The 27770-nt window shown below is 41.3% G+C and overlaps 1 protein-coding gene across 3 annotated transcripts in view; it reads right to left on the reverse strand.

The window, feature by feature from the left end:
- The window catches only part of HOOK1 (hook microtubule tethering protein 1), a 35713-nt gene extending 8102 nt beyond the window's left edge, over positions 1-27611 (reverse strand). The window contains exons 1-12 of one of the 3 annotated variants that reach the window (XM_074545694.1): positions 26923-27611; positions 26480-26575; positions 10768-10853; positions 9133-9205; positions 8777-8827; positions 7745-7877; positions 7035-7102; positions 5752-5814; positions 5085-5168; positions 2351-2517; positions 1616-1756; positions 308-509 (exon numbers count right to left, since the gene is read on the reverse strand). In XM_074545694.1, the coding sequence (XP_074401795.1) occupies positions 308-509; positions 1616-1756; positions 2351-2517; positions 5085-5168; positions 5752-5814; positions 7035-7102; positions 7745-7877; positions 8777-8827; positions 9133-9205; positions 10768-10790 (1005 nt within the window). In that variant the 5' untranslated portion in view covers positions 10791-10853; positions 26480-26575; positions 26923-27611. Of the gene's footprint in view, positions 1-307; positions 510-1615; positions 1757-2350; positions 2518-5084; positions 5169-5751; positions 5815-7034; positions 7103-7744; positions 7878-8776; positions 8828-9132; positions 9206-10767; positions 10854-11641; positions 13164-15008; positions 15171-26479; positions 26576-26922 lie in introns of those variants that run through there. The other 2 variants (XM_005482294.4, XM_074545695.1) reach the window with 2 other exon arrangements.
- Between the last annotated feature and the right edge of the window lie 159 nt (positions 27612-27770).

The following is a 27770-nucleotide window of genomic DNA, read 5'->3' on the forward strand; positions in this document are numbered from 1 at the left end:
GTTCCAAATCTTGCAGGTGTGAGATAATGTGTCCTTGAGCCTTGCAAAATATAATAAAGAAATGGACAGTGAAGCAGGAGAGATAGAGAACGTAGTCTCAAAGGAATGTGGATGAGTTAATGCTAGAGTTTAACCAATAGATTGCTTGGATTACAGAATATTCATAAGCTTATTATTTGCTGTATAAGTGTTTGATACTTCTTCAATCAAGCGAGTCATGATGAACCAACTGGTGTCCTGGTCTCCTTCCTCTGACACCCAGCCACCTGGGGAAACAGGAACCTTTCAAACACAAGTGCAGCACTACCTGTTTCTTGTAGGTTTCCAGCTGGGCCCGTGCTGCGTTGGCTTTCCTGAGCTCATCCTCCAGGCTGACAGTGTTGTGCATGTACATCATGTTGGTCTCCTGCAGGGACTTGACCTGCCTGCGGAAATCGTTCAGGTCCTGCAGCTTCTTCCGGTACACCTCCACTGTCGACTCCAGCTTGCTTGCCTTGTCTGCAGTAGCCCTGGAGGTGTCAACAGCAACCACAAGGAAATGTTACAAAACTCACACCCTGCTGGTACACACTGTTTTCAAAGAGAGATGTGACATGCTTAGCAGCAGTTACGTTTCACTGCTTTATTTTTAAATGTATAATTGACACAAACTTGCTTGTAAAAACTGAAATCAGCCAGCCTTCAAGTGAGACTGACAGTCACATGCCAGAAATATGAGCAAGGGTTACTGGGTCAAATATCCCTGAGGAATTCTGTGGCACCACAACATCCTGTGCTAGACACTCACTCAAAATACTGGTACCTGGTATGTTCTCACTGGGGGATTATTCAGAATTAGAACATAACTGCTTTATGAGAATGATCACTGGCAGATACACCCAAGAACTGTCAGCTGATCATTAAAAAAAATCTACACAGTAAGAAAACATTGGGACCATACTTTTAAAATTAGTTTTAATATTTGTGTTTATTATCTGCATTCATATCTCGCCAGAAGCTGGTACAAGAAAATAATGGAAAAAATTGACAGCTAGAATTTGTTTCAGATGTTATTTAAGAACCACTAAGTTAAACACCTGAAACCACTTTTCTTTCCATGTTTTATTCCTATTATTTTATGAATAGCAGATCTGCTTTCACAATACAATTTATTTTGGATATTTCTTGGTGGTCTGGTATTTCATACAGTTTAACTTCCATGAGAATTTAATGTTACATTAAATTCTCAAGGAAGTTACTGTGTGTTTTATCTTCATTTTGTTAATGATCTCACTAACCTAAATCTGGCCTAGAATGCTGACACCAGAACTTAGGTTAAAATTCTAGCTGTACATATGCTTTTGTACATGGAAACTTCCACTTTCTGTCTCATACAAAGAAGCTTAAGTTCTGTAGTTAAGATAAGCAGTTAATTCTGCTTCAAATTCCATCTGTCATCCTTGTCAAACAATGGAGCCTTTCCCTGAAAGCCTGCACTTCACCTCTGCTTAGCCAAAGAGCTCGTTCAGGTAACATCTGCAGAAAAAACACCTCAAAAAAATCGTGTTAAATACAAATCCTTGGGTTTAGCCATTAAATCCTAATGTGTGTGTGTGGAGCTCTCCCTGCTACCTACCTAAGAATATCATTTTCATCTTTCAAGGCTCTTGATTCTTCTGCCAGAGAGGTCAGTTCATTGTTTCTATGTTGCAGCTCAATCAATTGCTTTTCTAGATCTTCACAATGGACACGATAATCATCTTTTGCAGCTTCAAGCCTACCAGATCAAAACCAGTACTTTTGTTAGGAACTCATCATTATTCCACAGTTTCTTTAGTACTAGAATTACTAAAAAGAAACAAGATAGAAGGAAAATACTGATTTAAGCAGCAGAGAAAATGTTACAATAGACATTTAACATTTTGTTGTCTACCTGTTAAATCAAAATGCATTGCACACTGCAAATTTATCACATCAGTATCAAGGAATCACATGAAAAGTGATTTTGTTTCCCAATATGGATCACAGAGAGAGACTAAAGAAAGAAATCAGTTCAGCAGAGACACATGGTGGTGTTGGGGGGTTTTAGCTTTTGATCTGTTGACACACAAATCAGCACTCATTTTTTTGCCTTCCATCACATTCTTCCCTTTTAATAAGTATTAGAGGGCCATTCCAATTACAAACTGATACTTTATACAAGAAGCAACAGATTCTTTTTCTTTTCAAATGTAAGGACTGCCTTTAAAATATGCTTAGACAGCACTAGACAGCTTTTAATGCAATTGAGATGGAAAAGCCTGAAAGAGTACCAGAAATTTGCAGAGTGCATTAGACAAGTGAGAGATTTTGGGGGGAAATAATTTCATACCTGAAGTTTTCTTCTTGCAATTGTTCCAGCTGCAACTGTGCACTAAAATACTTTTTTGCAACCATGGTATTTGGATCATCAAGAGAGTCATCTAATTGCTCTAGTCTGTCATTCATAATCTCATTTTCTGACATCAAGCTGTTTTTCTCATCCTGGAGGGCAGCCACCTAGCACAGATAAAACAGCATGAATAGTATAAGACCTGTCCAAAGAAGTGAAGCAAGACAGCAATACATCACCAAATTAGTTAATGAAAAAGGCTGAGCATTTAGAAGTTTTAGAATGTAGTTTACAGAGCACACTGGAGCATACAGATGCTTTAGTGTATGACAGTTATGAAGCACTAAAGGAAAAGTCCCTCTAAATAAAAAGACGAATTTCTGTAACTGAAACCACGGTAAAAAGGCAGACAAAGTGATATGGAGAGAAACTGCTACTTCCATTAAAAACACCATGGACGCCGTACAAAAAACTCCGAGTGCTGCTGCAACAAGTGTCCATCTCGCCTGTGGCTGACGACAGAAGCAGCAGGGCGTGGCCAGCAGCCCAGGCTGCCGCGCTGAGCGGGGGCGGCTGCGGAAGCGGGGTGGGCCAAGCGCACACGCACGGACAGCCTGGGCAGCCTGGGGGAGCATGCAACCCTGCAGCACACACGGCTGCCCCGTGTCACAGCTAAGCACAGGGGCTACAGCACTGCACTCACAGCAGCCAGGCCTCACAGCCACAAGGATTGAGAGGATAGAACCTTTCAAGTTTGTCTAGTGAAAGCTGCTGTGTTAATTGTAACGTCCTGTCGAACATAGGAGCACGCAGCATGTGTTAGTCGACTGCATTGAAACAGGGACAATGTGCTTTTTGGGTTATGTTTTCCTGAATTATAAAGTAAACCTACCTTTCTTATACTCTTGGAAAATATCAAGGAAGACTGAGACCTTACAAGTGAATTTATTAAGAATTAGTTTAAATGAGAAGCGTCAAGTCAATATTACGGCTTCAAAGAAATAAAATAAATAAAACATAACATGATGACATTAAATAGATATAATTTATAGTATGCAATATTAAGAAACAATTTGTTTGTGATCATAATTTAAAAATCTATCAGGCAAACAGATGTAAAAGTCAAAGAGTAATTAATCTGCTACTTCATGAGGTGCTGGCTTTCTAGGTTCACTCCTTTTTATGCACCAGATGTCATTGACTATTTAAATGCACACAAACACCCGTGAGTAGGGAACACATCTGAGCCTCCTGTTCAAGGGTCAGCCACTCCTTAAGCATGCACAACATTCAGACTTTCACAATAATCCTGAAACATCATTAATCTCCGACTTAAAAAAAACCTAAAGATCATACTATGATACACAACTCAGAGCAAGTTTTACATCTTTTCTCAGTTGCCTTCTGGTAGCCTTCTCTTTTTTTTTTTAATTATTTCAATGTAGCAAAAGTGGTGTCACAGTCGACAGAAATTCTGAAGAGAGGGTTTAAAGACACATCACAGTATTACAGAGCTGTGCTGTCATCAACTCATCTGTTTATTTTCAGTACCTTTCCTTGAACACCTTTCACCTGCCCCATGCCATGTTATGAGCAACTGGCTCTGCATCACCTATGATTAATTAATTGAGAATTCTGGATGAAAAGCCAGAAAGAACAGGAGAACACCTGGGATTTCTCCTGCAGATTCTTCTCACAAGCATTTTTACATCCCTGCTTTCACTAGGAAGCTTTACTACTGCCTCAAGAAAAAAAGAAAATTAAATATCAACTCAGTCATAGCAGTGGCTTCCTGGGCATGGCAAGGAGCTCTGAGCTGCTTTAGACATAAGTATTTTGCTTTTACAGTTGTCATTGTCAGCAAGAAATGTAAAAGTGGCCTCTGCTGTTGTGGGTGCTCATTTCCAGAGGCTCTCACAGCCACTACAGCCCTCTGGCTCCTACAAGAAGATGCCACCCCAATGTTCTCTTTGTGCAGAGCCAAATCTGACATGAATTGCCTTCCCAGATAAAACTCTTTCTATTCTCAGATTATAGTGCCATAAGAGGGGCTAATAAGTGATTTTTTTTCTTTAAAGTGTTGATTGAAATGCAAATTTCTCTTTATTGTCATGAAGTCCTCATTCCTTTCTCTCAAGAGTGACTTGATTAACTGCTATATCCATTAAAAACAAAAATAGGCCTATTATTAGCTTTGTTTGAAAATGTCAGCAAGGATGTATTAGCTTTCATTATTTTTATCCTGAAATCTCCTCCAATGTTGCAATTGTGCATGAGAAAAAGTTAGCAAGTTTTAGATAAATTACAAATTTTTGTCCTTCATCAACTCCTATTGAAACAGCATGATTTTCCTATGATTAAATCTAATTACTGTTTATGACATGAACTGGATTTTTTGGACTCAGTACAAAAGACTAGAGGACTAAGAATGAAAAGGGCAATTTTTAAAACCATGATAAGGTTGTTTTAACACTACCTGCTACTAATGGTAAACATTAACCTGAGACAAAGAACCTTTGAGATAAGCTGGCACAGGGCCTCAGCTTACACTTCCATCAGAAAACTCCTTCCAGTAATTGCATTTTGGAGCAGAGAATAATTGCTTTTCCCCCACAAGCAGCTACAAATTCTCACCAAAATTTAAATGCAAAATGCACTTTGCCCTTAAAAATTTCTGCATCTTAACAGCAGCACCACTATATATTCAAGAAACAAACAACTGACTGCTTCTTACCTGCAAATCCAGCTCTTGACATCTTTGTGCCAACTCCTCTTTTTCTGCTCGTGCTTCCTCAAGGTCTTCCAAGGCTTTTTTAAGCTTTCAAAAATAAGGCAGTCAATCACTATGGCCCACATTCAAAATACTCAGTTACAGCCTCTAAAATGCCTCAGTTGCTTACACCCATTGTTTAAGTTGGCTGTTGGGTGCACACACTGACACACACAAACCTATAAACACTCTGCTAGATCAGAATCCCTGCTCATTTCACCTGCCTGATTATCACACTTAGAAATTTAATTACTGAAACACAACAACTTTGGCTAAAGGCACAACACAGGAATGTGCTGTCACCATTTTCATATGCCTTAAAAGAAAAGTTCATTTTATGTGCAACATCCTGTAGTGTTCAGGTTATCAGGAATTTTCACAACCCCTTAAGAGTAACCTGAAGCACTCAGCCTAAGAAGGCTGAGCCTTGGTGCACCCCTACCATGCAGGTTTGCACTGACCAGTTTCACCCCATGCAGTCACTGTGGGTTTTTTAAAGAAGCTATAGAATAACACTTAAATTTTCAGCTAATTAGCACTGAAAACCAGCATTTCTTCATTTAAGGGATGACCAGATACCAACTTACAGTTCAGGCTTGAGCTACAATAGCAACACAGATCAGGCAATTACCTGCTGTTCCACTTCACTTGATGCATCACATGGGGAAGCACTTGTTACCTCCTTGCTCATGAGCTACAGAGAGAGGCCACAGGAAAAAAGGTTAAATTAGAGGTTATAGATCTGTGAGTTCACTGTCTACTGAGTACCAACTGTATTTTCCATTGTGCTATTGCATCCCTTCAATACACCAAAACAGATTAATAGTGCTCCTCCTCATCTCATGGCTGGTAAAAGATTTAAACAGATCTTCAGTAAGATGATTTTTTTACCTCCCTCCTCTCAAAATTAATCAAGTTTGCAGTAACACTGTATTGGATGAATGTGTGATCTGTTGAAGGTATTGCCACCCCCTAATCAATCAAACTGGAATGAACCAAAAGACAGGATTTCACTCCACTGATTTAACAGTTTTCACATTTCTTTGTGTCCCATTAACTGCCACTAAACAAACAAAGAGAACATTACTTCTCAGATACAAAGATGTACAGTGTGTGTTTACCAACAATTAAAGGGTTTTAATCCTCTCAGAAATTACTGAATTATTTCCAGACCTTCTTCTAGAAAGTTTACTTAGTCAGAAGACAACACACACAAGCTTTATGGATTTATTTCTACCAACAGGACAAGTACAGCTTTAAAGACTATACAGACAATTTAAATCTAAGTTATAAAGCTTATTACCAACTCCACTGTTACCTTGATGAGGGTGCAATTACACACCACCTTCTCTTCACAATCAGTGTTTAGTTTTTGCCTCTCTCCACACTCTGCTTCACACTCCTGAAGCTCTCAAAAGCCAGTGACTGCAGAGCTAAGCTGTGAGCTGGATCACTAAGATGATCCAAGCAAGAACAAATTAAGACAGGAGGAGGAGCACACCGTGACAGAAATAGCAGAGATGCAGCTGCAAGCTTCTAAGTCAGAGGCTGCAATGGTCTGTCAGAACAATGCAACCTCACAAACACAATCAGCTTAACTCTGGGACCAAACTACAGCACTGGGACAGAATTTCAGAGTCTAACTCCAGTATAATCAGTGGCTGGCAACTGTATACATTTCTTGTGTGGAACAAAAAAATCTTAAGCGTTTGTTGTATGTTTGGGCACCATGAGTCTAAAACCAAAACCTTTTGGCTGGGGTTTAAGGTCTCTTGGCCCTAAACCTCCCAAATAATTTAGGAAAGTACTTATACTCCTCCCTCACCTTTGCTTGGATGAAAAAAATCACAGAGGTCAACAAAAAGATATTTGGACTTCTCAACTGACAGCATCAGGCTATGAACTGTTACCTACCTCTTGAATGGCTGTCATGACAACGTGCTGAACAGACTCCTCAAGGGTCATGATATTCTGTATGTGCTCTGTGAAAAAGGATCTGTAGTGACTCATGACAATGGTCATCTCAATGGTTTGAGTAAAATGATAAACTGCTTGCTGAAAGATCCAGAAAAATCTATTATCCATCAAGCTCCCTCAAAACAAGTAGTGGTCTCTGTATAGAGGAGTACCATTAACCACCATCACTATTATCCAGTAATATGGCAGAGAAGCACAAAAGATTATAAACTCTTAACTGGACAAATCTATACTCTGCCTAAGGAGAGATGCCATCAGAGCATGGAGGAATAGTTCTGGTAAAGGGAGAGAAAACAACCAATTCAGTCTTGAGCCTCTGCAGGCAGAGAAGTAGTTTCTAATTCAAGGACTTAATTAAATTTTGCTACATTTGCATTTGAATAGGTCTTGGTACATATTTTAACAATATGAATAGACCATACACATTTCAGACTCTATTTTTAAACCTACTCTGAACAAAGTTTTGAGTTTTATTCACAGACATTTTCCAGGGAATTTCTGCTTTTAAGTGAATTCCAGTTTCAGAACAGGCATTCAGCAAATTAACAATCTTGATAAATAAGAAAGAGAAGTTTCTACATCTTTTCCACCTTAACTATCACCTGAGGCAGTCTGCTGTTTGCTGAGCAGGTTAAGGTAGTGCCTACCTTGTTTCTTCTCACAGTTGACTGCACAACCCAAAATAAGCTGCAGGAGCCTGCCCAGTTCAGTGGGATCCGAGCTCTCAGATATCCGGGTCAAGTCTGGAATAAGCTCTTCTGCAATCTGCTGACCCAGGAACTGAAAAAAAAAATAATATTATAAGAAAAAGTAGACCCCCACTCCCAGAGAAAATGCCCAAGAAGTTTGTTATCAGGTGTAGTTAACTGAGCACTTCCACAAGAAAAAGTGACAGTAGTAAAAGTTATTGGGACAGTTCTCATATATGACAGAATTCATTTATTTTACCAACATAATAAAAAAAGGAATTAATAACACTTCCAGATGGAGTTGCTTGCAAATCCTTCAACAAAACTTCTTGTAACTTTGAAGAAGTTCTGCTTCTGGGCCTGCCAGAGACCTCAGAACTGGCAGCACATCAGGGCCTGGCTCTTGGGGTCACAGCCCAGCCCAGCAAGACCAGGAAGCCACAACAAGATCTGGCAAGTTTTTCTAAACCATACCCATTATATAACTGTAATCACATCAATACAAAATTCAGCAACTTTTTAAAACTCAAAATACAGCAGCCTTTTATGGCTACTGTGCTCATCCCTGCATGAGACAGAACAGGAGGATTCCTATCTTGGCTCCCAGCTTCCCACTGAGGATCATAAAACCTACACTGGGGTTGCTGAGTCTGTTCTGTTGTGTACAAAAGGATTAAAACTTCTCTAGACAAGAGCAAACACGAACACACACACAAAAGTCAAGAGGATTCTGCAGCTCAGTCCTTTCAGCATTCAGCTGGGCAGAGACATGGCTCCCACTTCATACTCCAAGAGCCTCATCTAAAACACACCTGCCCAAATTAATTTCATATTCACTCAGACCTCCCCCTTAATAGATAATTATCATGCATCTGCTGCCTAAAATGTCCTCAGAACAAATTACAGGTTTTTTTCTACTTGGCTAAGTCAAGGGGAGCAGTAATCATTGTGTTTAATGATGAGAACAACAGTAAATTGTTTTTTCCATACCTCATGATAGTAGTCCATAATTCCTTGCAGTATCTTCTTCAAATTACTGGACTAGTTGTTGTACATGAAAGACAAGGGTATAATTTTATTAAAAATGTTACTTCTCATTAAATCAAATAATAATTTCTAATAAAATTGGTTACAAGGCAGCTCTATGAGAGGACATAGGAAGAGAAATATCACAGCAGAAAATCCCCATCCAGCAATGCTGGAAGGCTCTTAAACTATCAACAGACTATTCAAACTCATTTAAAGTATCCTTGAAAAGCTTGAGCTTAATTCTCTAGGTTTTGGACTGCCAGATCTCGGGCACAACATCCAACCCCACAAACTTCATTATCTTCAGTTTTAAATACCTTTATTCTCCAGTTGTCACCAACATCTTCTTTGATGCGACTGAGCCAAGATGCATCAAACCAGGCAGCATCTCTGAAATAAAATGAAATTATTCATCAATGAGCACAGACTTAAATAAATAAGACAGCAAATTCCCAGCATTTAAACAATCTGATGCTGAACTCCAGTGTCTAACAAGGCAAGAATTCCTGGGGATTGCAAGGTAAACTTATATCACAGGAGATTTCCATGCTGCTGGCTGCATTAAGGCACATTCCAGGGCTGGGAGGATTTCTCTGTGTGCCTGAGCCAGCTATGGATGGAGAACAAGGATGTGGAGGCTTTTGTCATGCTGATTTTAATTCACTAATTTTTATACCTCATAAAGTAACCATAATGAGGTAAAGAAACATCTTTTTTTTGACTAGTGCTGACATTATGTTTGGTACCTATTCCTGTAGGCTGGACTAACTAATGTTTACTCCAATTTGTCAAAGGCATGTATTAAGAAAACCCTTTAAACTGGTGGCATTTTGTATATTTTGTATGTCTCTGGTTCCCCTGGGCAGAAGGGGATTCAGTTTGCCAGCATAAACAAGGATAAATTGCTGAGGGAGGTGTTACACACACTCAGCATATTTAACAATATTTAACTTTGACAGTGCACTGTTTATTCACTGATCTCAAAGCACCTAATAAAGAACAATCATTATCCCCACTTGCACAAGAACCAGCTTGGTGATAAGAAGTTTGCTCAAAGCACGTGGCTGCCTAACACCCAAAATACATGGGGAGCAACTCTCAGCAAACCCTAAATCAATTTTTGCCATGTCCAGAAAAAGGGTGAGCTGTCTTTAAAAAGTACATTTAAAATCTTTACAAACAGACAAGAGAGTTTCTGAGCTCATTTTTTTGGGGTGGGGGAGGTGGATTGTGATGGTGTTGAAGTAATTTCTTAGTAATTACACAATGGTACTTTGAACCTGAGGTGGTAATGCAGACTTCTCTTCAATTACCTGGACCAACAATAGCAATAAAATTGCAGTGATGACTTGTAGCATGATACTATTTCTAAACAAGACTTGCATTTCGACCCTCTATGCAAATTTCAAAACTAGTGCATCACTCAGACTGCCAATCTTCATCACACCAATAGAAGAACTGATCAAAAGTAAAATAATTCCTAACTATTAATTGCAATTGAACTTTTACAGTTCTTGTCCTCCACATGAATAGTAAGTTGTCATTTAAAACCCAGAACTTAAAATCTAAATAAACTGAGCAACCTCAGGAAGAAAAGAACAAAAAGCCCTGCCTTTGGAATCTTTAGTTTCTCATTCCCAAAAGGCACACATTGCCTGAAGCATGGAAATAGTGCTGATGGGAAAAGTGAACAAGATAATGTCATCCTTGCCCAGTTATCCCCAAGTATGAATTGAATACTGCAGTATTTGTACATCTTCTCACCACCTTTCCCACCACATCATTAATCAGCTATGATATCATCCCCAAACCAGCAATACAACAGCATAACCTATTTTCTGTTATAAACTGTCCACTCTGAATTTCTGCCTGCTTTAAAAGCAACTACGTCTGTCAAACACAAAACCTCAGGCAACTGAGCCCCTCCTCTTCCAGCTGAAGAGTCAACTTACATTTGGTGAAGCACCTGAGCCATGGCAACCCCGTTAGTCAAGTCCTGGACATCCCTGCAGGGTGCAGCTGTATTGAATGTCTGCAGCTAAAACAGGGAAAAACACTGGGGTTTAGTTCAGCAGACAATAAATCAGCTGCCATCTTCCTCCTCCCCTTTCAGGAACAACCATTTAGCAAGATGTCCTTCTACTTGAAATCCTTTTTGAACCACTCAGATTTTAAACCAACCCAATTTTCTCAAATTGTGAATGTTATGACTGGTAGCTTAAATAGTTGATAGGAACACCCACGCTCTCTTTTTCATGCTAGGCCTTCTCTTGTGAAGCAGATTATGGAAAGATAACTTGGGAGACTAAAGTCATATTTATCCAGCCTTTGAATTATGTTACAGTGCTTAGTTCTGGACATAAATACCTAAAACACAATAAGGTTATCAGAAAGTTGCTTAGAAAAAAAAAAATCCAGTCTTTTACTACAAGAACTTAGTAACAGAAATAGGATGGGATTACCTCAATGTTAAAATGTTCCTCTGTTTTAAATATTGTGGGATGTTTTTCAAATTATCCCCAAGCTTATAGACAACATTTTGACAGAATTAGCTGCATATTTAGAATTGTAATATTTTATTCTTCCAAAGACAATCAACTCAGAACTAATTACTCAAAATGAGAGAGCCATTTCCATACACAGGTGAGCTCATCACAGTTACTCAGGAAAATAAGAGCCTTCTTTACCACAATAAACAAAACAAAGTTTATTAGGAATACTACTAAAAGCCAGAATAGAATGGGAGCAAGTACAAATCCTTATAAACTCTGTCCACTGCAGAAATGGACTTCTTAAATTTAGTGCATTTACAATGTCCTAAATTACCTGTCCCTCTGCAAGAGGCCTTTCCCAAACATCCTGTGCAACACAAGCTTCTTCAGAACTCCTGGTAAAGAATGACCTTGTGCTTGGGAAATGGAGCTACTGGGAGCAGAGTGATGGAGAAAGAGTTTTCAGCTGAGAGAATCTGAGGCAGTTTTTGTCCACTCTGTGTTTATAAAGAGTGACCATAATTCTCAATACTTGTTTGCTTCCTTAAAGAAGAACCCAATCAAGCCAAGAGAAAAATAGGCAGAGCAAGGGGATTTTTTTTTAATTTAAAAAGTGGGTTTAAATCCTGTTTTACAGGAAGTGAGAAGTCAGTAATCCCTCGTAGGTTACATAAAAGATTAAGTGGAACAGCACAGCCCAAAGCTGCAATGCCTGACAGCCCTGGCTTCTGCTGCTCCTGCAGCCTCAGCACAAGCATGGGCATGCAAGTTTACATTCCAGCCTGGGCTGCCCAAATCCAGAGTTTTATGGCACAATGTTGTGCTGCTGCCATCTGGATATGCCCCTCACAAAGCAAGGAAATTGTGATACACAGGTGCAACCTTTTCACCTGAGCCTGTTAGGGCAGATAAACAAGGCCTTAGAACACCCTGACATGCAACACTGCTTTATGCATGATCTCCCAGAATAGAAACAGCTAATTAAAATTAAGCAAAAAGCAGAACTGACAGTCTAGGCTTCTCTATGTATTTAAAAGTTGCATGAGGATCTGGAAATAATAAGAGAGTAGAAATATTAATTATGGGTTCTCCAAACCTCATGCCAGCCTAATCATTTCATCAAAATGGATTTTTACTGTTCTTGCAAAACCAATAAAAGTGGCAGGTGTGGGGAGGAGGCTGGAAAAAGAAGCCACAGACTTCAGGACTGTAGCAGAGCTCTTTCTTCCCTCTTTGTTTCAGTTTTACTAAATATAGCTCCAAGGATAGGCTGCTGCTCATGCTGAAAACCATTTTGTGAATCCCACCCCAAATGCACTCTGCCACCTGCTGCTACAGCAAAAGTTCTCTAAGTTCTCATTGCAAAGCTGTAATGCTCCCAATATACAGCTGAAAAGTTCATTTTGTAGCTCTACCACCAAACATTTGCAGATGAAACACGAGTGTAAAAGTGCCAGCAGAAATCAGCCCATCCACTTGGGCAGGTGTGCCCTCAGTTTCCCTGACAATGAGGGGTTCAGTTTCTCCATTTCACACCCAGATTACACACACAAGGGACAGGGGTTTTACAGAGCAATCAAAGAGATTTTAAAATAAAAATAAACATTGCCATGCTGAAACCAAGTATATTAATAGAATAAGTCAACCACTGGACAGAATGAACATTATCAGTGGTGCCAGGGCCAAGCAGTGCATTTATAGTGGAAAATGCTTCCAATTCAAGATGTACCCATTCCTCCAGTCCCTGCTTTGGAGGTTAAGGCAGTACAGCACTGAAAAACACCCAATTAACCTTTTCCTCTACACAGAGGAAAAATAACTAACTTAGAAAATTGTTTCTGCTGCAGCTTGTGAGTTCCACTACAGCAGATATTACCCAAGTTAATTTTTCATGGACACTCATAAACATTATCCCTGTGATTCAGTTCAGCTGCTTTATGTTTTTCCTGTAAAATCCTCAGAACTTTAAACTCAGTGACACCTGGGCTGCAGAAACAACAGGTAACATTTATTTGAATCTTCTCTCCTCTGGACACAGCATGTTTTCTAATATCGCATTTGGTGAAATAAATAGGAAAATGCCAGATCTGGCAGCAAAATAGAGAACCATAAGCATCTGTTTGCTATATTAATGAGTAAATAAACTGAGAAGGCATTAGCAGCAGAGAGTTACAGAACCCTTTTCTCTCCAAACACAGAGCACTCCATCCCCCTCTCCTCACATCGCTTTTCTCCCTATTATTCACACCGAAGTTCAAATTGTGAAGGGATGTTTCAAACACATCCAAGTGTTAAGAATCAGTTTCTAAGTTGCAAACTAGGCCCGAGAAATAGGGTGCTAAATCTAAAAACATGCAACTGCTGAGTGCTGTATAGAAAACACGAACACAGGGTTGGGTCTTCCTTTACACTGACACAATTGTTCAGTTTAAGGCCAGTTAAGGTTCCATTAAGATTCATGATGTGATTACAGCTACTGCACTGTGAGCACACCAAAAATGACAATTAGGATAGAAATATTTAAAGCAGGAATTGTGAAAAATAAAAGAATTCAGCACTGCTGACAGGAGTTTTGTGGAAAAAAATGCAGTGATTTTTTTTTTTGCCATTGAATCACGATGGAGTTATTCTTACCTGACTACTGAGGGGGAAATACAAAGTTAAAGAGCCCAAAAAAGAGAAAGATTAAATAACAAAAGATATCCAACAAAAGGCCACCAAAATTCTAGACAGCAACAAAACCTTGGGAGAATACAGTGATAAAGTGTCACTAAAAGGAAAGTGGAAGGAGGAAAAAGAAAAGAAGAAATTGTTTATCAGTGACTTATTGCAGACTTTAACTCATCAACACTTCTGTGCTGCCATGCAAAAATCAAGAACACCTACTCAGGCTGCTGCTCCTGTTACTTTTACCAGTTTCATTCCTGGATTTCTACAGTGCCTCTAAAACACTCCCATCTCCCCATGATTTACACTTCAGAGGCAAAACTCCTGCTATTTCCAGAGAAACCCTTCACACAGGTAACTGTGACCTTCCCTGCCAAGATTTCACGCATAAGTTCTATTTCATAGAGCTCCCTGTCACCGAAATTACTGCACCTGCAAAACCAGAGTTACAGACAAGGTCACAGAAGAAGCCTGGAGAGAAAGATAAAGAGGAAACAAGAGGAACTGATGAATTTAACAAATATGTTTGTACTCGATGACCTTAAAAGTCTTCTCCGACCTAAATAATTCCGCAGCTCCAAACAGTTCCTCTGGCACAGGTAACATCACACACCCAGGCGTGGCGTGCCTGACTAATAAACGCTTTAACCAGCCGGTATGAAATACTCTGAGGTTTCTACGCCTGTCAATTCAAATTACTCGCATTTATTTATTAATAGTGTTAATTGCCGAGCAGTTTCCACACTGAAGCCACCGCTGGAGAGCCGCACTTGGGCCCATGGGATATTCCGACCGCCACATCCACACCTCGAGGGTGCCGCGGGAACATTTGCTGGCTGTGAGCAGCGCGTCCCAGGCAGCCCCGCCGCCACGGCCGTGCCCGACCGAGCCGCAGCTCCCGCTCCGCGGGCGGGGACCGAGGGAGGGGTGGCCGGAGGGACGGGGGGAAGGATGGAGGGAAAAGCCCCCGCCGCTGGCGCCTCCTCGCTGCCCTCGAGGGTCCCCAGAGGCGGCAGAACCCCCGCGCCACTCACCCAGAGGATGAGGCTGTCGCAGAGCTGCGGGTCCGCCGGTTTCGCCTCCATGGCGGCGGCGGCTGCAGCGTCCCCCCCCCGCCCTCAGGCCGCCCCCGCTCCGGAGGCTCCGGCCGCGGCTCCGCTCCGCCCGCGCGTCCCCGTGGGGGCGGGGCCGCCGCCAGCGCCGACCACTCAGCTCCCGCCCCTGCCCTCAGAGGCCGGGAGTGACAGCGCGCCTAACAAATCAGAGCGGGGAAGAGGTGCGCTCGCGCCAATCACGGTGAGACCCGTTGGAGGCGGGGGTTGCCCTCACGGCCGCGCCGCCTCCGTGAGGGGGCGAGTCGGGACCGTGTCACCCGCCCCGGGCTGCGTCACCCGCCCCGGGATGACGCGTGGGCCAAACGCGATCGTGTCACCCGCCCGGAGTGACCTCCTGGGCCGAGAGCGGCCCCCGTTCCTCCCGCACGGCCCGGGAGGCGCCGCTCCGTCCTAACATGGCGGGTGCCGCCGCTTCATAGCCCGCCCCGGCTGTCAGCGCTGCCGCGGGCACGGACGAGCAGGGGAGGTCACGGGCGAGGAGCTGCTGGCGTGGTGCAGAATTACCTGTGCTAAAGGTGTAGGTAGGTCAGTGTACCTGTACCTGCCATGGACATTGCTCTCGGAGCAGGGTGAAGAATTGCTTAAAAAATAAATTTAAAAAAAAATGTTAAATGAGGTGAAAATACTAATTTAGTTATCTGAGGAGGTGAAGGATTAAAAGGCACTCTAAGCACGGGGAGGGGGAGAAGCAGCTGCTGGAAGGGGCACAACCCTTCTAGAGGTGGGAAATGTGCCCCCTTCCAAAAGGATGGATGGAGAAGGGTCGGGGCAGTTTGATCTATTCTTCATTCATATTTTCATTTTTTTTTTACAGGCTCAGAGTTGTTCCTGCCCAAAGCCCAGCAGCCTCCAGTGCCTTGATCTCCGGCGAGGTGTGAGCTGTTCCTCCAGAGCAGCTCCTTCCTGCCCCGGCAGAGCCCAGGGCTCGCAGCCAAGGCTCTGCTCCAGCCCTCACAGCACATCAAACCCCACCACACGCCTGCTTTTCATCTTGCTTACTTCACTACACCATAGCTAAAACGTACAAATAGTTTTTTTGTTTGATCTTTGTTTTGTTCCAGAAAACACTGTATTTGTTTGATAGGAAGAGGTTAGCCTTATTTGATCAGAACTTGTGGATGAATGCCTGAGCCAGGATCCTGTCTGCTATAGCACTGCCTCAGGCACGCCAGAGAAAAGTCTCAGCACCTTACACTAAGGAGATGTATTTATTCTGTCCCTTTCCTGTTTCACCAGAGGAACTTACTTAAATTTCCCCTCCACCAGCCTTCTTTTACTAATTTGAACCATTATTTTTTTTCTTAGCTGATTCAATTTTATGACCATTTCCATATTGCCTGTTGTTACAGAAGCATACAGGATGGCATTAAACACATCAGTGTTCAGGTCAGCCTAAGAGTGGACTAAACAACTTGAATAATAACTGCTACAGGCAGCATCTGCTGTATTTTGGCTGTTCTTCAGGATACATACTTTAATTTTCTATTACTGATTCTACTTTGCCTCACAGAGGTTAAAATTGTGGTGATGATATGATGGTATTTACATAACTATTTCCCCTCCTAGTGTTCTCCAGAACTGATAAAGACTCGAGAGTGGACTTGGATTTCTGGAATCCCTATTACTGTTTCCTTCACCAAAGGTTCTTAAAGAGATTTGGTTGCCATGGAAGATTAACATAAATCCTTATTAAAAATAGAATAAGGAATAAAAGGTTTTTACAGTAAAATCCCCCAGAGTTCTGTGCTAGGATTTGTACTGTTTAGCATGCTTATTTTAGTTTTTTTTGTATTTTTGCTCTTTTTAAATTTCTAGTATCTTTTGTTTATTTTCTCTCTCGTTACTTTGTAGTTTCCATAATTTTATGTCCTTTCCTGAGGGTCGATCCTCACTCAGCATGCAGAAATGGTTATTCCTGAGGGATGGCAGTGCTGGAGGGGTGCTCCAGACTGGGCAGGGCAAGGAGTGAGGCCGAGATCCGTGACAGACAAGGCAGGCTGTGCATAATCTGGGATTATGTCAGCAGGGATCCGCTCACCCCTGTGCTCCCCAGCTGCATCCAGCTCAGACGGGCTCCAGGTGGCTGAGAGCTCACCCAGACACAGCAGTGTCAGCACTGCCAGGGCTTGGCTGTGCTTGCAGAGAAATAAAATCAGCTCCACACAGAAATCTGCACAGGTTTTACACCTTGTGAGTCACAGCTAAGCAGGGGCACGTCGGAAGCTCCCCAGCCCTGGGCAGCTGTGCCTGGAGCTCAGCTGTGGGGCAGAAGGGGAACAAAGGGATCTCTGTGCTTTATGTGGGGTAGGGTGGGTTGGGTTTATTGTGTAAGCCTGGTTGGAGATTCCTTCATGAGCTGCAGTTTATATGAATGTCTGTCAGTACGTTCTGGGTTTGTGCCAATCAAGGATTATGACCTATATTAACATCCCAGAATCAGGGGAGGCCAGCCAGGCTGCAGCTTAGTCTCCTGATGGCTGATATCCACCCTTACTATGATTTAAAGTCAGGTTAAATTACTTCTCTCCACAGGAGCTTATTTAAAATGTGTTCATTCCTCTTGACAGTGCATCCCTTGCCATCTTGACAAAGCACCTGACATTCTCTCAGTGAGAGCTGTCTTAACTTTCTTAACAGAACAGAAGAATGGCATTTGCTACAATAACTTAATTGCTATTCATAAAAATAAAATCCAGTTCCTAGCGTGTTTTTTTATTATTTTCAATGGGATTTACATTGTTATATCCAGGAATATGAACAATACTCAGTTCAGACATAACTTGGTAGCTGACTGACAAAAGCCCCATATCCAGACACTTGAATTTTCCCATACTTTGTTTGGCACATATGCATCTCACTGGTAGTTTAAAAATACTGTTGGAAAATCCTAATTACAATACTGCATCTAAAAGGGATTTTCCAAACACCTGGGAACAAAGATGTCAGAGTGTAAAAACACTGAACACTGACCCTTGGTGGTTAGTCATGTACTTGCACATTTCTTGCCTTTAGAAAAGAAGATAAAAATCTACCTCCACTTTCCAAACAAATTTAGTAGCTCAGCTGATTTGATTTCTGGAATTCTGCACTTCCAGAGCATCTTGCAAAAGCTTTAGGAGCATCCAGTGACCCTCATGGTGTTCTGTAGTACTGAGGCACATCTGAAGTTTTAGATGCAGAAACCAGAATCAACCCAATTCCCAGTATGTGTGCAATGAATTATTGCACAGTACAAACTGCTGTGATACCTGCTGGGCCACACATCCCTTCACACCCTGCCACAATCCCTGGCACCTTCCTGCCACTTGGGATCAAGCTGTGTGTTGGAAGTTACTCTGCTTTCATGAAGAAAGCAGTGACTATATGTTTATTCTCCAAATGTGGCCAATTTAGAAGTTATTAAATGGAGTTTATTCAGCACAAGTGAACATCTAAAAATCATAAAATAGGAATGAAAAAGCCACTGCTCTGGAGTTGTTTATGCCTTTATTGTCTCTCCAGGTTTTGTTTCCCCATTGCTTTTCCCTGCAGATGCTCAGTGGTACTTTCCAGGTCAGTCATGCCCTGAGGGAAAAGGGAGCAATGTCAGGATGATGAATGTAAAATGTTTCACTCTGTTACTGACATATCTGTTTTGTGAAATACTCTGAAATATTTTCCCTGGCTGCTATAGGAGATGAAAGTCATTACAATCTATTTATTATCAAAATAGTAGGAATTCTGGATATTTTGTATGTTCTGAAAATCAATACCTTGTCTGAGAGTATCTTCATTAAAGGAGTCTCATATGCAGGCTTTTCTGAAAGGTGGCAATATTTTCACATGGAATAAGCATCTTTCAAGTATTTTCACATTAGATGGAAATACTTTCATCACTTGAGGCCCTTCTTGGAAGTCATTCAACTATGAGAACATTTGCTTTAAATAAAAGAGTGTTTAAGCCAGTGGGATTCCTGAAATTCCTGAGCCATTTATGCTCTTCTTTACACTTTTCTTAGCACATCTTAACTCAGTGAATATTTCCTTATCCCCACAGATTTAATGCTGGTAAGAAACAGGCATCTCATTAAAACTCTCAAGGCCTGGGGTGGCATTTCTAGTCTTTTATAATTAATTTTGTTTTGACTGGAGTAATTTCTGGACTCTTTGGTTGCAGACTCCCAGATAGAGTTATCTTAGCCCATGTGGTACAGTGTGTATATACTGAGCACAAATGCATGCACATCTTTCACACAGAATAATAATATTGTTTACTATGGGAGCTGCAGAAAGAAATAACAACTGTTTTTCCAAATAATTGCTAAGGTTTATCATATGCCAGTGAGGAAGGTAAACTGAAACAGAAAATATGAAACCAAAATTTGTGATATGTCATTAAATTTCATTAAAAGCTATACTGAAGACAAATCAAGTCTGAGGTAGCAAACTACTGACCTACATTTATGAAGGAGACTGTGACCAGATCTTGTAATTGCACCTTTAGGCATCATCCAGCAAGAGAGAAACGGTAACATCCTTCAGGAATGATCTGCCTCAACTATTTCAGTGAAAAATCTCAGAATTGGCAACTTTTAAGAACAGTTACTTGAACAGAATAAAATATTTACACCTCCACAGCCTCATTTCTGCTCAGCAAAACCCCAGTTTGGCACTGCACCCTTCCCTCCCCCGTTCTCACTGCCTCAGTTGTTTCCCTAACATTTGTTCATCTCCCATCTATGCTTTTTTATTTCTGCCTTTTCATTGACTTTCTCACTGATATCTGCACTTCTATTTTAGTAGCCTTATCTTTTTTTAGTGAACAAGGTCACAAGTGAGAGTGGGCTTTGGCAATTCCAACATTACCCGGCTGACGTTCATTGACATCATGGAACTGTTGGCAGTGTCATGGCAGCAGCCCCTCTGCAAATGCACACGTATTAAATGTCTCAGATACAATTTCAGTTGGTGCCCAGGACAAAAAATTGAACATTGGGATATGAACTATGGCAGAGACCTGCTGGACACGAACACAGTGACCCTTTGAGATCCTGTTCCCACAGGTGGGCTGAAAAGGTGACTCCTAAGGCACCAGTTTGCAACGTGGGTTTGTCCCAGTTTTGTGCCATAAGATTCTGATCCTGAGACTGTCCTCACACTTAATATTGTGCACCAAATACCTCCAGTACTCACCACGGTCAGGGATTAATCCGCAGGTAAGATCAGGAACGTGTTTTTTTTCAAGATGAAGGAAATCACAAACTCAATTTCCAAGAAGTAACCCCTTTGATTCTGTGCCAGGGTACTGGTATGTATTGTTAGGGAAAAGAGTTCTGGTAATATCTCTGATTTCTTTAAAGAAAATAATTTTCAGAACTCTATGTTCCATTATACCAATTATATACCATTATCTTATTACTCAGAAACATTATTACCAGCACAGAAGATTCACCAAACAAAATGTTAGTAACTTGATCATTATTTTAAAATGGAAAATTAACAGCTAAGTTATTAAAGAATATTCCTTTCTCAACATCTGAAAGTTAGTGTGAAAAGCACTAAAAGGCATACTTTTAAATGGAGTGTTGAAAAGGTATTCTTTAGTGGAAGAATCGGTGTTCAAAAATAGAAACACTGGGTGAAAATGTCACAGCCACCACTTGCTACTGAGTATCACAACAGTCTCAAACCCAACCACAGGTGACAGTAGGAGAGCTACAGGGGTGTGAAGTGTGAGTGGTCCTGATACTGCAACATTTATATATTAAATAAACAAGTTATTTTGTACCTACCTGTCAAAACCAAGTTCAAACTTCCCATAATTTCTATATCAATGTAATTTTTCTTGGTTTTATTTGAAAATAGACTTCAATTTGCCTCAGAATTTTGAACACATTTTCTTTCATGTTTGAAGGTTCTCTTGCTATGCTTATTCCAAAGAGGGAAAGCCAACTCCCACAGCAGGGGTCGAGCCTGTCTTGGACAGACTGCCAGTAGGGTTGCAATTATATTTTTGGTTACTGCATTTTGCACTTGAATCATTTTTTAAGATAAAGGCTAATCTTGTCTGTCCCTTCTGTTTGCATTTATAGATTTCTCCCTTGCTTTCATGCTGCTCTCCAACACCTGCTCTGTTTTGCTCAGGCACAGGAACCAGGGGCACACTGGTTCTGAGCTGAGCTCTGTGAAGCCTCCCACATATCCAGCAACCCCCACTCTCACATTCCAGGATGGAATTCAGTCACAGATGGGACTCACTGGGGGTGTGTCAGGCAAAAGCCCATCTCAATCAAAACCCCCCCAGTTTGTGTCAAAGGCCATCACACAGGCCCTGCTCAGAACAGTGCCAGAAGTGTTTCACACCTTCACATCCCTCAGCCACATCTTTGTACCTCGCAGGCTCCCTTTTTGGTTAGGTAGGCTTTTGTGGAGTATATCAAGAGACTGGATGTGTAAAACTGGGAATTAATAATGCAGCAATGCCAGTGGTTGGCACGTCCAGACCTGTTGGCTTTGATGGGATTATTCAACTGTGCAAACTAAAATAGGCATGGCAGTGTTTGCCAGCTCAAACTCCTGAGCCAAAACAAGGAGCTCATTAAGAGCAAACACTGGTCCTGGCACTGCAGTTGTGCTTTACAGACCCAACCAAAGATCAAGCACCAAAAAAGCCCAACCTACAATTTAGACAAAGTAGATCCAGGATCCAGGATTTCAGGCATGTAGTAGGACCAAAATGTCAGCAAAGCAACAGGAATGGCTGGCCTGGGGTAATCATGGATTGACTGATTGAATGTACAAAGTCACAGAAGTTTGGATTTTCCTGTGTTCATTATCTTCCTCAAAATATTCTGGAGCTATGTGAAAGGAACCTCGCTGTTATTTAACAGCCTTTCTGTGGTCAAATTCAATGAGTTAGGCCAAATAAAATCTCAGTTTCCCCATTGAATCCTGTGTACTGATGGAAGTAAGAGAAGATTCCCTGCTGTCCTGCATCCAGCTGTACCTGGGGACGGGGGAAGTGCTTTCAACAACACAACTGAGCAGTAACAGGCTTAGAGTGACATAAAAAATGAACCCAAAATCCTGTTTCTTCAAACAGTGCAGAATTAAGTCTGCAGATTCCAGGACAAGTGTGTCTGTAGTAAGGCCTGAGTGACTACAGCAGAGCCACAGCACACAGCCCCTGGCAAGCAGAAGGAAATCTGGGCTCTTTCTACCTTTACAAATAATATCTTTTGCTATTATTTAGTTAGAAGGGGTTTCACCTCTGTTAGTACTAACCCAATGCTTGAGTAGCATAGCTAAAACAGACTGACCTAATGTGTTCAAACCATTTTCCAGAGTATCAACAATCCTGTCTAAAAACCACAGGACTGACATCTCTGCTGGCAGCCTTTATGAACTTAACACCTTGAGCAGAGAACCTGGGAAAAGGCTGGAGACAAAGAGCTGTGCTTGGAGATGTGGGGAGTCCATTGGGGTGAAGCACTGAACATCCTGGAGAGGATGTCACTGCCTGTGCCACGTTCTCTGGACAACCAAACTGCTCCAGCTTCTGCATCTGCCAGTCTGGCACCTTTAATAAGTAATTAAATCACACTGTGGACGTGAATACGCTCTTGGATAAATAATAAATGACAGCTCTCACACTGGCACGCGAGCACACAGGCATACCCAGGGCAGGAAATCACACACAGCATTTCATTTGTTGCTAATTTATCTGTAACAAAGTGAGGAAGATGCCCTGGGGACTGGTGACTAACAAGGAGCATTGTTTATGCTACAAATCCCATCCGGTTATTAGGCTTTGAAAAGTGCTTTGTTTAGCTTATCAGTGCTTCAGCAGGAATGCCAGGGGCAGTATTTCTGTTCTAAGTGTATTTCTATTCCAATATTACTGACATATAAGAGGTTATGTGTTACCTGAGGGCTGAATATTTGGCTTGTGCTTCAGTGCCTTGTTGAATCAGGATCAGGATGGTGAACACTGCACAAAACCAAGCTCTGAACACATTTCCTTATCAATTTTACAGCATTAAATTGAAGAACACCTTTACATAAATCAAACCTTTCTCAAGGATCACACAAAGAATAAAGGACAAAGAATAAATACCCTATGGCATATAAGTGCCCATCATTAAAAATTACCTCAACCTGTTAGACCTTCTGCTTAAATTCTGCACTTCACTTAGGATGTGGACAAATTTGTATTACACAACCAAGTCTGCTGTTATGAAATTCCAAAGTATCACAAGTGTCTGGCAAGTTTTAGAGATGTTTCACAACAGCACTGATAAGCTGCTACTCTGTAGGGTGATCAAAATACCTACAGTTTGACCTTGATTCAAGTTAATATTTAAAAATAGGAATGCAAGTTTTTTATTGGGCTCAGGTACCTTTTCAATGATGTTAAATATCTTTTAGGGGAGAAGATTTAGAAAGGGAGGGCATTATTTTCAGATGGAAAAAAACTACATTTCATAATTTATAAAACCTGAGAGTGCCTTGCCAACTAAATTAATAATAGGCAAATAAAGGAAACTAAATTGGGCAATTAAATTATTAATTGGCAAATAAGGCATAATTTGCCATGCAGAATGATTCCACACCAACATTGTCACTGACTCAGCTCCTCTCAAACATTTTTGCATGGAGGAATGGCAAACTCAACCTCATGTAGGTTTCCTGGACCACTGTAAGAAGTGTTCATTAGACTGATTAGGAATAAATAATTGAAGTATTTATTTAGATGTTTTATCATTAGATTACTTTTGGAAAATCCACATGACTCAATTCTTCCTTCTAAAATGTCCTGGTTTTAATTTGCTTATGGGTTAGTTTAGACCTGGATTGCCAAACCATGAGCTGTCCAGTGTAGCCTCCCTTGTCACCAGAACTGGCCTTGTAAGTGAGACTGGGAGCAGCTGCTCCCCTGCCAGAGCAAAGTGCCACTGTCACCCCTCCCTGGCAACTTCCAACCTCAAAGCAGGGGCTGCTTTACTGAACAATGTCACATGCTCATGGAAAAACCAACAAATGCTCTTGAGCACTCAACCTGCTGAGGGTTTTTAAACTTTAATACTTCTCCTCAAAGATGCTGATGAGAACAGACTCACCACTGATGCTTTAGAGCTAAATTTCCTTGTGGTAAAACTGGAAGATGTTCTGAGCTGAGCTGTGTTACAGAGATAAAGGTTTATACCCAGGAGCTCCTGGTTTCATAGCCAACAAACAGATCAGTGCTTCATGCCTTCCTTTTGTGGGCATTAAAAATGTATCAAATCTGGTGGCTGGGGTTTAGCACAATGGGCTTGGATTTGCAGAGTTCTACTAGAATTGTTTTCTGAAATGCACAGCTTTCATTTTTAGCCAAAAGATGTGTCCAGATCTGAAAAGCTCATTTTTCTCAAAAATCTGACTGTCACAGTTTGAAAGCCTGGCCCCTGGTGAAGTTCCTACATGAAGAATTCCTTTGCAAATCTGACCTGTGGAAATGTGACCTCAGTGGACACCTGTGCTGTGCAGTGAGAAAGGAACAGAAACATAAGGATCTGATTCCTGAAAAACTTTAAGGCTTTCTCTGGATCTTTGAATTCTAAGTCTGTTTTTGCTTCTGCATTTGGAGTTTAGTTTTGGTTGGGCTTTTTTTCCTTTCATTTCCTCAAAATGAATTAAATTGACTTCTACTGGACTAAACATTTTATCTTTCAGTTCTGGCTGATGATTCTCAGCAACATATGCATTAGAACCACCAAAGACACTCAGATCCAAATATAAGACTGTGAAATAGTCATTCCAAAGGACACTTGCAAAGTTTCCAGCCTAAAATATTAGGAGCAATGACAATTTTAATAGTGCTGTTTGAAATAACACACAGAATTACTGCAAGAGAGGAAGCTCCCTAAAAATTTATCATTTTAGGCAAAGTCAAACTAAATATTTTATTTTGTTAGGACTGTTTAGTGCCATCAAAACCTCAAAGCCTCATGACACAAACACTGACTGCCACAATCAATTTCTAATTCAATCACAGTTCAAATGTTCAAAGGCCAGCTCAGGATTTTGGAAGGGGTAAATTAGTTCTGGCAGCCCTACAGCAATCTCAGATATCATCTGTCTTCTCCTTCTATCAGATCCAGCTGGGCGGGCCCCTCATAACCATTGATGCTGGTTAGAGCCAACTCCAGCATCATTGGGAGTGCTTGGACTCAATAAATCAGAAATTTGATTATGTGCAGATAATCTATTAAAAATAAATGACAGACCTGGCATGTTTTTCCCAGCTGATCGACTCAGGACAAGACTAAACCACTGATGTCTTAGCTGAGGGTGACCCCGAGTTCCCTTTTCCTCCCAAATGCTCTGTTAATGCAATTGGAGGAAAGAATGTCCATACCAGGTGAAACCAGGCCCACCCTGCCTTGGGAGCTGCTGGACTCAGGAGTTCCACAGCATCCATAACCATGTCCATGGATTTACTGTGTATGTAAGGAACTGCCTGGTTTTGTGCCCTATGGATCTGCCAGCCCTGGTCATCCTGCAAGAGCTGATGGAGTTTCCCACCTTGCTTCACTCAATCAGTGAGAGATCACAAGGAAATTAAAAATGTGGTGTCACAATGCTGTATTTGAATGATGATTGAATGATTTTTATTCTTGCTACACACACACATATATATTATTCACACAGTGCAGGAGCACTGCCTGGATCTTTGCTGTAATTCCTAGTCCTAACTGAATGCTCTGGGAGCAGAGCTTGAGCATTTGCAGGGTCTCAACAGGCCCTTGCACTCAAGCTGACAAGCTTCCAGCCCCTCTGCCTGGTGCCTGAGCTCAGCAGCCAGAACTGGTATCATCAGCAACAGTAAATATTCCATTTTCCTGTTTTCTGAGCAGCACAAACTCTCTTTCTGCAGACTTGCTCATGAGTCATCTGGAAATAAACCATAATCACTTGTCCCCTAGGAGTCATATATAAGTTAATTACTGTACAAGACAAGCTAATACAAAATACACAAGAGATTCCAACTTGTTGAGGTTGCAAAGGGCAAAAGAGCCTTTCAGAATTTCCATTGGTTACAGTCTGGGAATGCTGGGCTTCCCTTGACTCCGTATCTATCACATAACCAGAAACACATTTTGTTCTCTTTGTTGTAGGAGACAAAGCTAAAGAAATGTGGGGGTGATTCCTGTGCACAAATGGAGTAGATACCCAATGAGCCTGTGTGTGTGCAGTGTTGGTAAACAGCACTGCTCTGGGCTGCAGCTGACAGAAACCATCACTGCCTGGCCAGCTGAGAGGATGTTCTGGACCTGCAAATGCCCCCCAGCCCTGCACAGGAAGTCAGAATGCAATGGGATGTGCCAGATGAATTTTAGGTGCCACTGTGTGAAATAAAATCTGCTTGCCTGGAGTTCAGGGTCCTGGACTTGGATCTGACCATCGCTGTGGTGTCTTATTCCCACCCAGCCATCCTTTGCTGGGCTATTGTGTGGTTGTTATCTCTGCAGAAGAGAATCTTATCAGTGCAGGGAAAGGAAAATCTGAAAACAATGAAAAGGCCTTTGGCATCTGACATTTTTCTGTTGAGGATGGAAACAAATACATTTATAACTTCACAGTAAAGAAAGATTTTTTTATTCAGTAGTTATAGAAACACTATTGTTAAGGCTGGAAAAGCCCTTGAAAAGTCATGGCACATTATTTTAAAACTTTCAGTTGCTCTTATCTACAGATCCTCATTACAGGAGGAAAGAATGGTATGAATAGTGCTGATTTAAAATGACTAATTTGGTGAATTCATAGTTTTAGATGTGGCTCTGGCAAGAGACCTGGTTTCATGAACACTCACCTGGATTGTTTTTGCCATTCAGTTTTGGTACAGAGAGAATCCCATTCTGGCATCCCAGGAAGGCAGAGAACACACCAGACTTTATTTCAGTACATTTAAGTGACAGACACAACTGCAGAGGAGGAGGGAAACAGTGACAATTAGTTCTGTGTGATATCTATGCTGAGTTTCTGTGACTCTCTGCTAATCACAGTAAATTATTATTAATGAACTGAATACATCGATCAAATTACTAATTTTGTGAAGACTGTGCACTACATCTCTCCCAGGAACCACAGCAACTCCAGCTGCTCCACCTGCCTCCAGTGAGCCCCTCTCCCAGCAGAAAGCAGCTGTGGGCATTTATTCTGTGGGAAGTGCTCTGGACTGACAGTGCAGGCAGTGCTTACACAGGCTACTAAACAAGGCATTCTTCTGGCAACAATCTCAAGGCCTGTGTAGCAACCAGGACCAAGCCCTTCTCCCTGGAATTAATGTAGGTTCCCTCACTAGAAGCAGGAGAAATCCCATTTTTATATTCCCTGAAAAATCAGTAACTGTATTTTTATTTGCTCATTGCTTTCACATCTACAAAGGTGCTGCTTTTGAAATGCCCATGAAGTCTTAAGCAGCCAAAAAGTAACAGATGATCTCAGATGATACTGCTAAATTACAATACAAACTTGTGGAATGGGTAAAATGCACTAGAAAATCCCACTATTTGTATTTGACTATGCAAAAAACCCCCAACCTATTACAAAAACCAACAGTGCAATAATCACATTTGTAAGTGTGAAAGCTCGAGATGTAACAAACATGAAGTCTCATCTTCAAGCATGAACTCACTTCTGAGAAGACAACTTGTCTTT

The sequence above is a fragment of the Zonotrichia albicollis genome, chromosome 8 (genome assembly GCF_047830755.1).
Source record: "Zonotrichia albicollis isolate bZonAlb1 chromosome 8, bZonAlb1.hap1, whole genome shotgun sequence".
Lineage (NCBI taxonomy): Eukaryota > Metazoa > Chordata > Aves > Passeriformes > Passerellidae > Zonotrichia > Zonotrichia albicollis.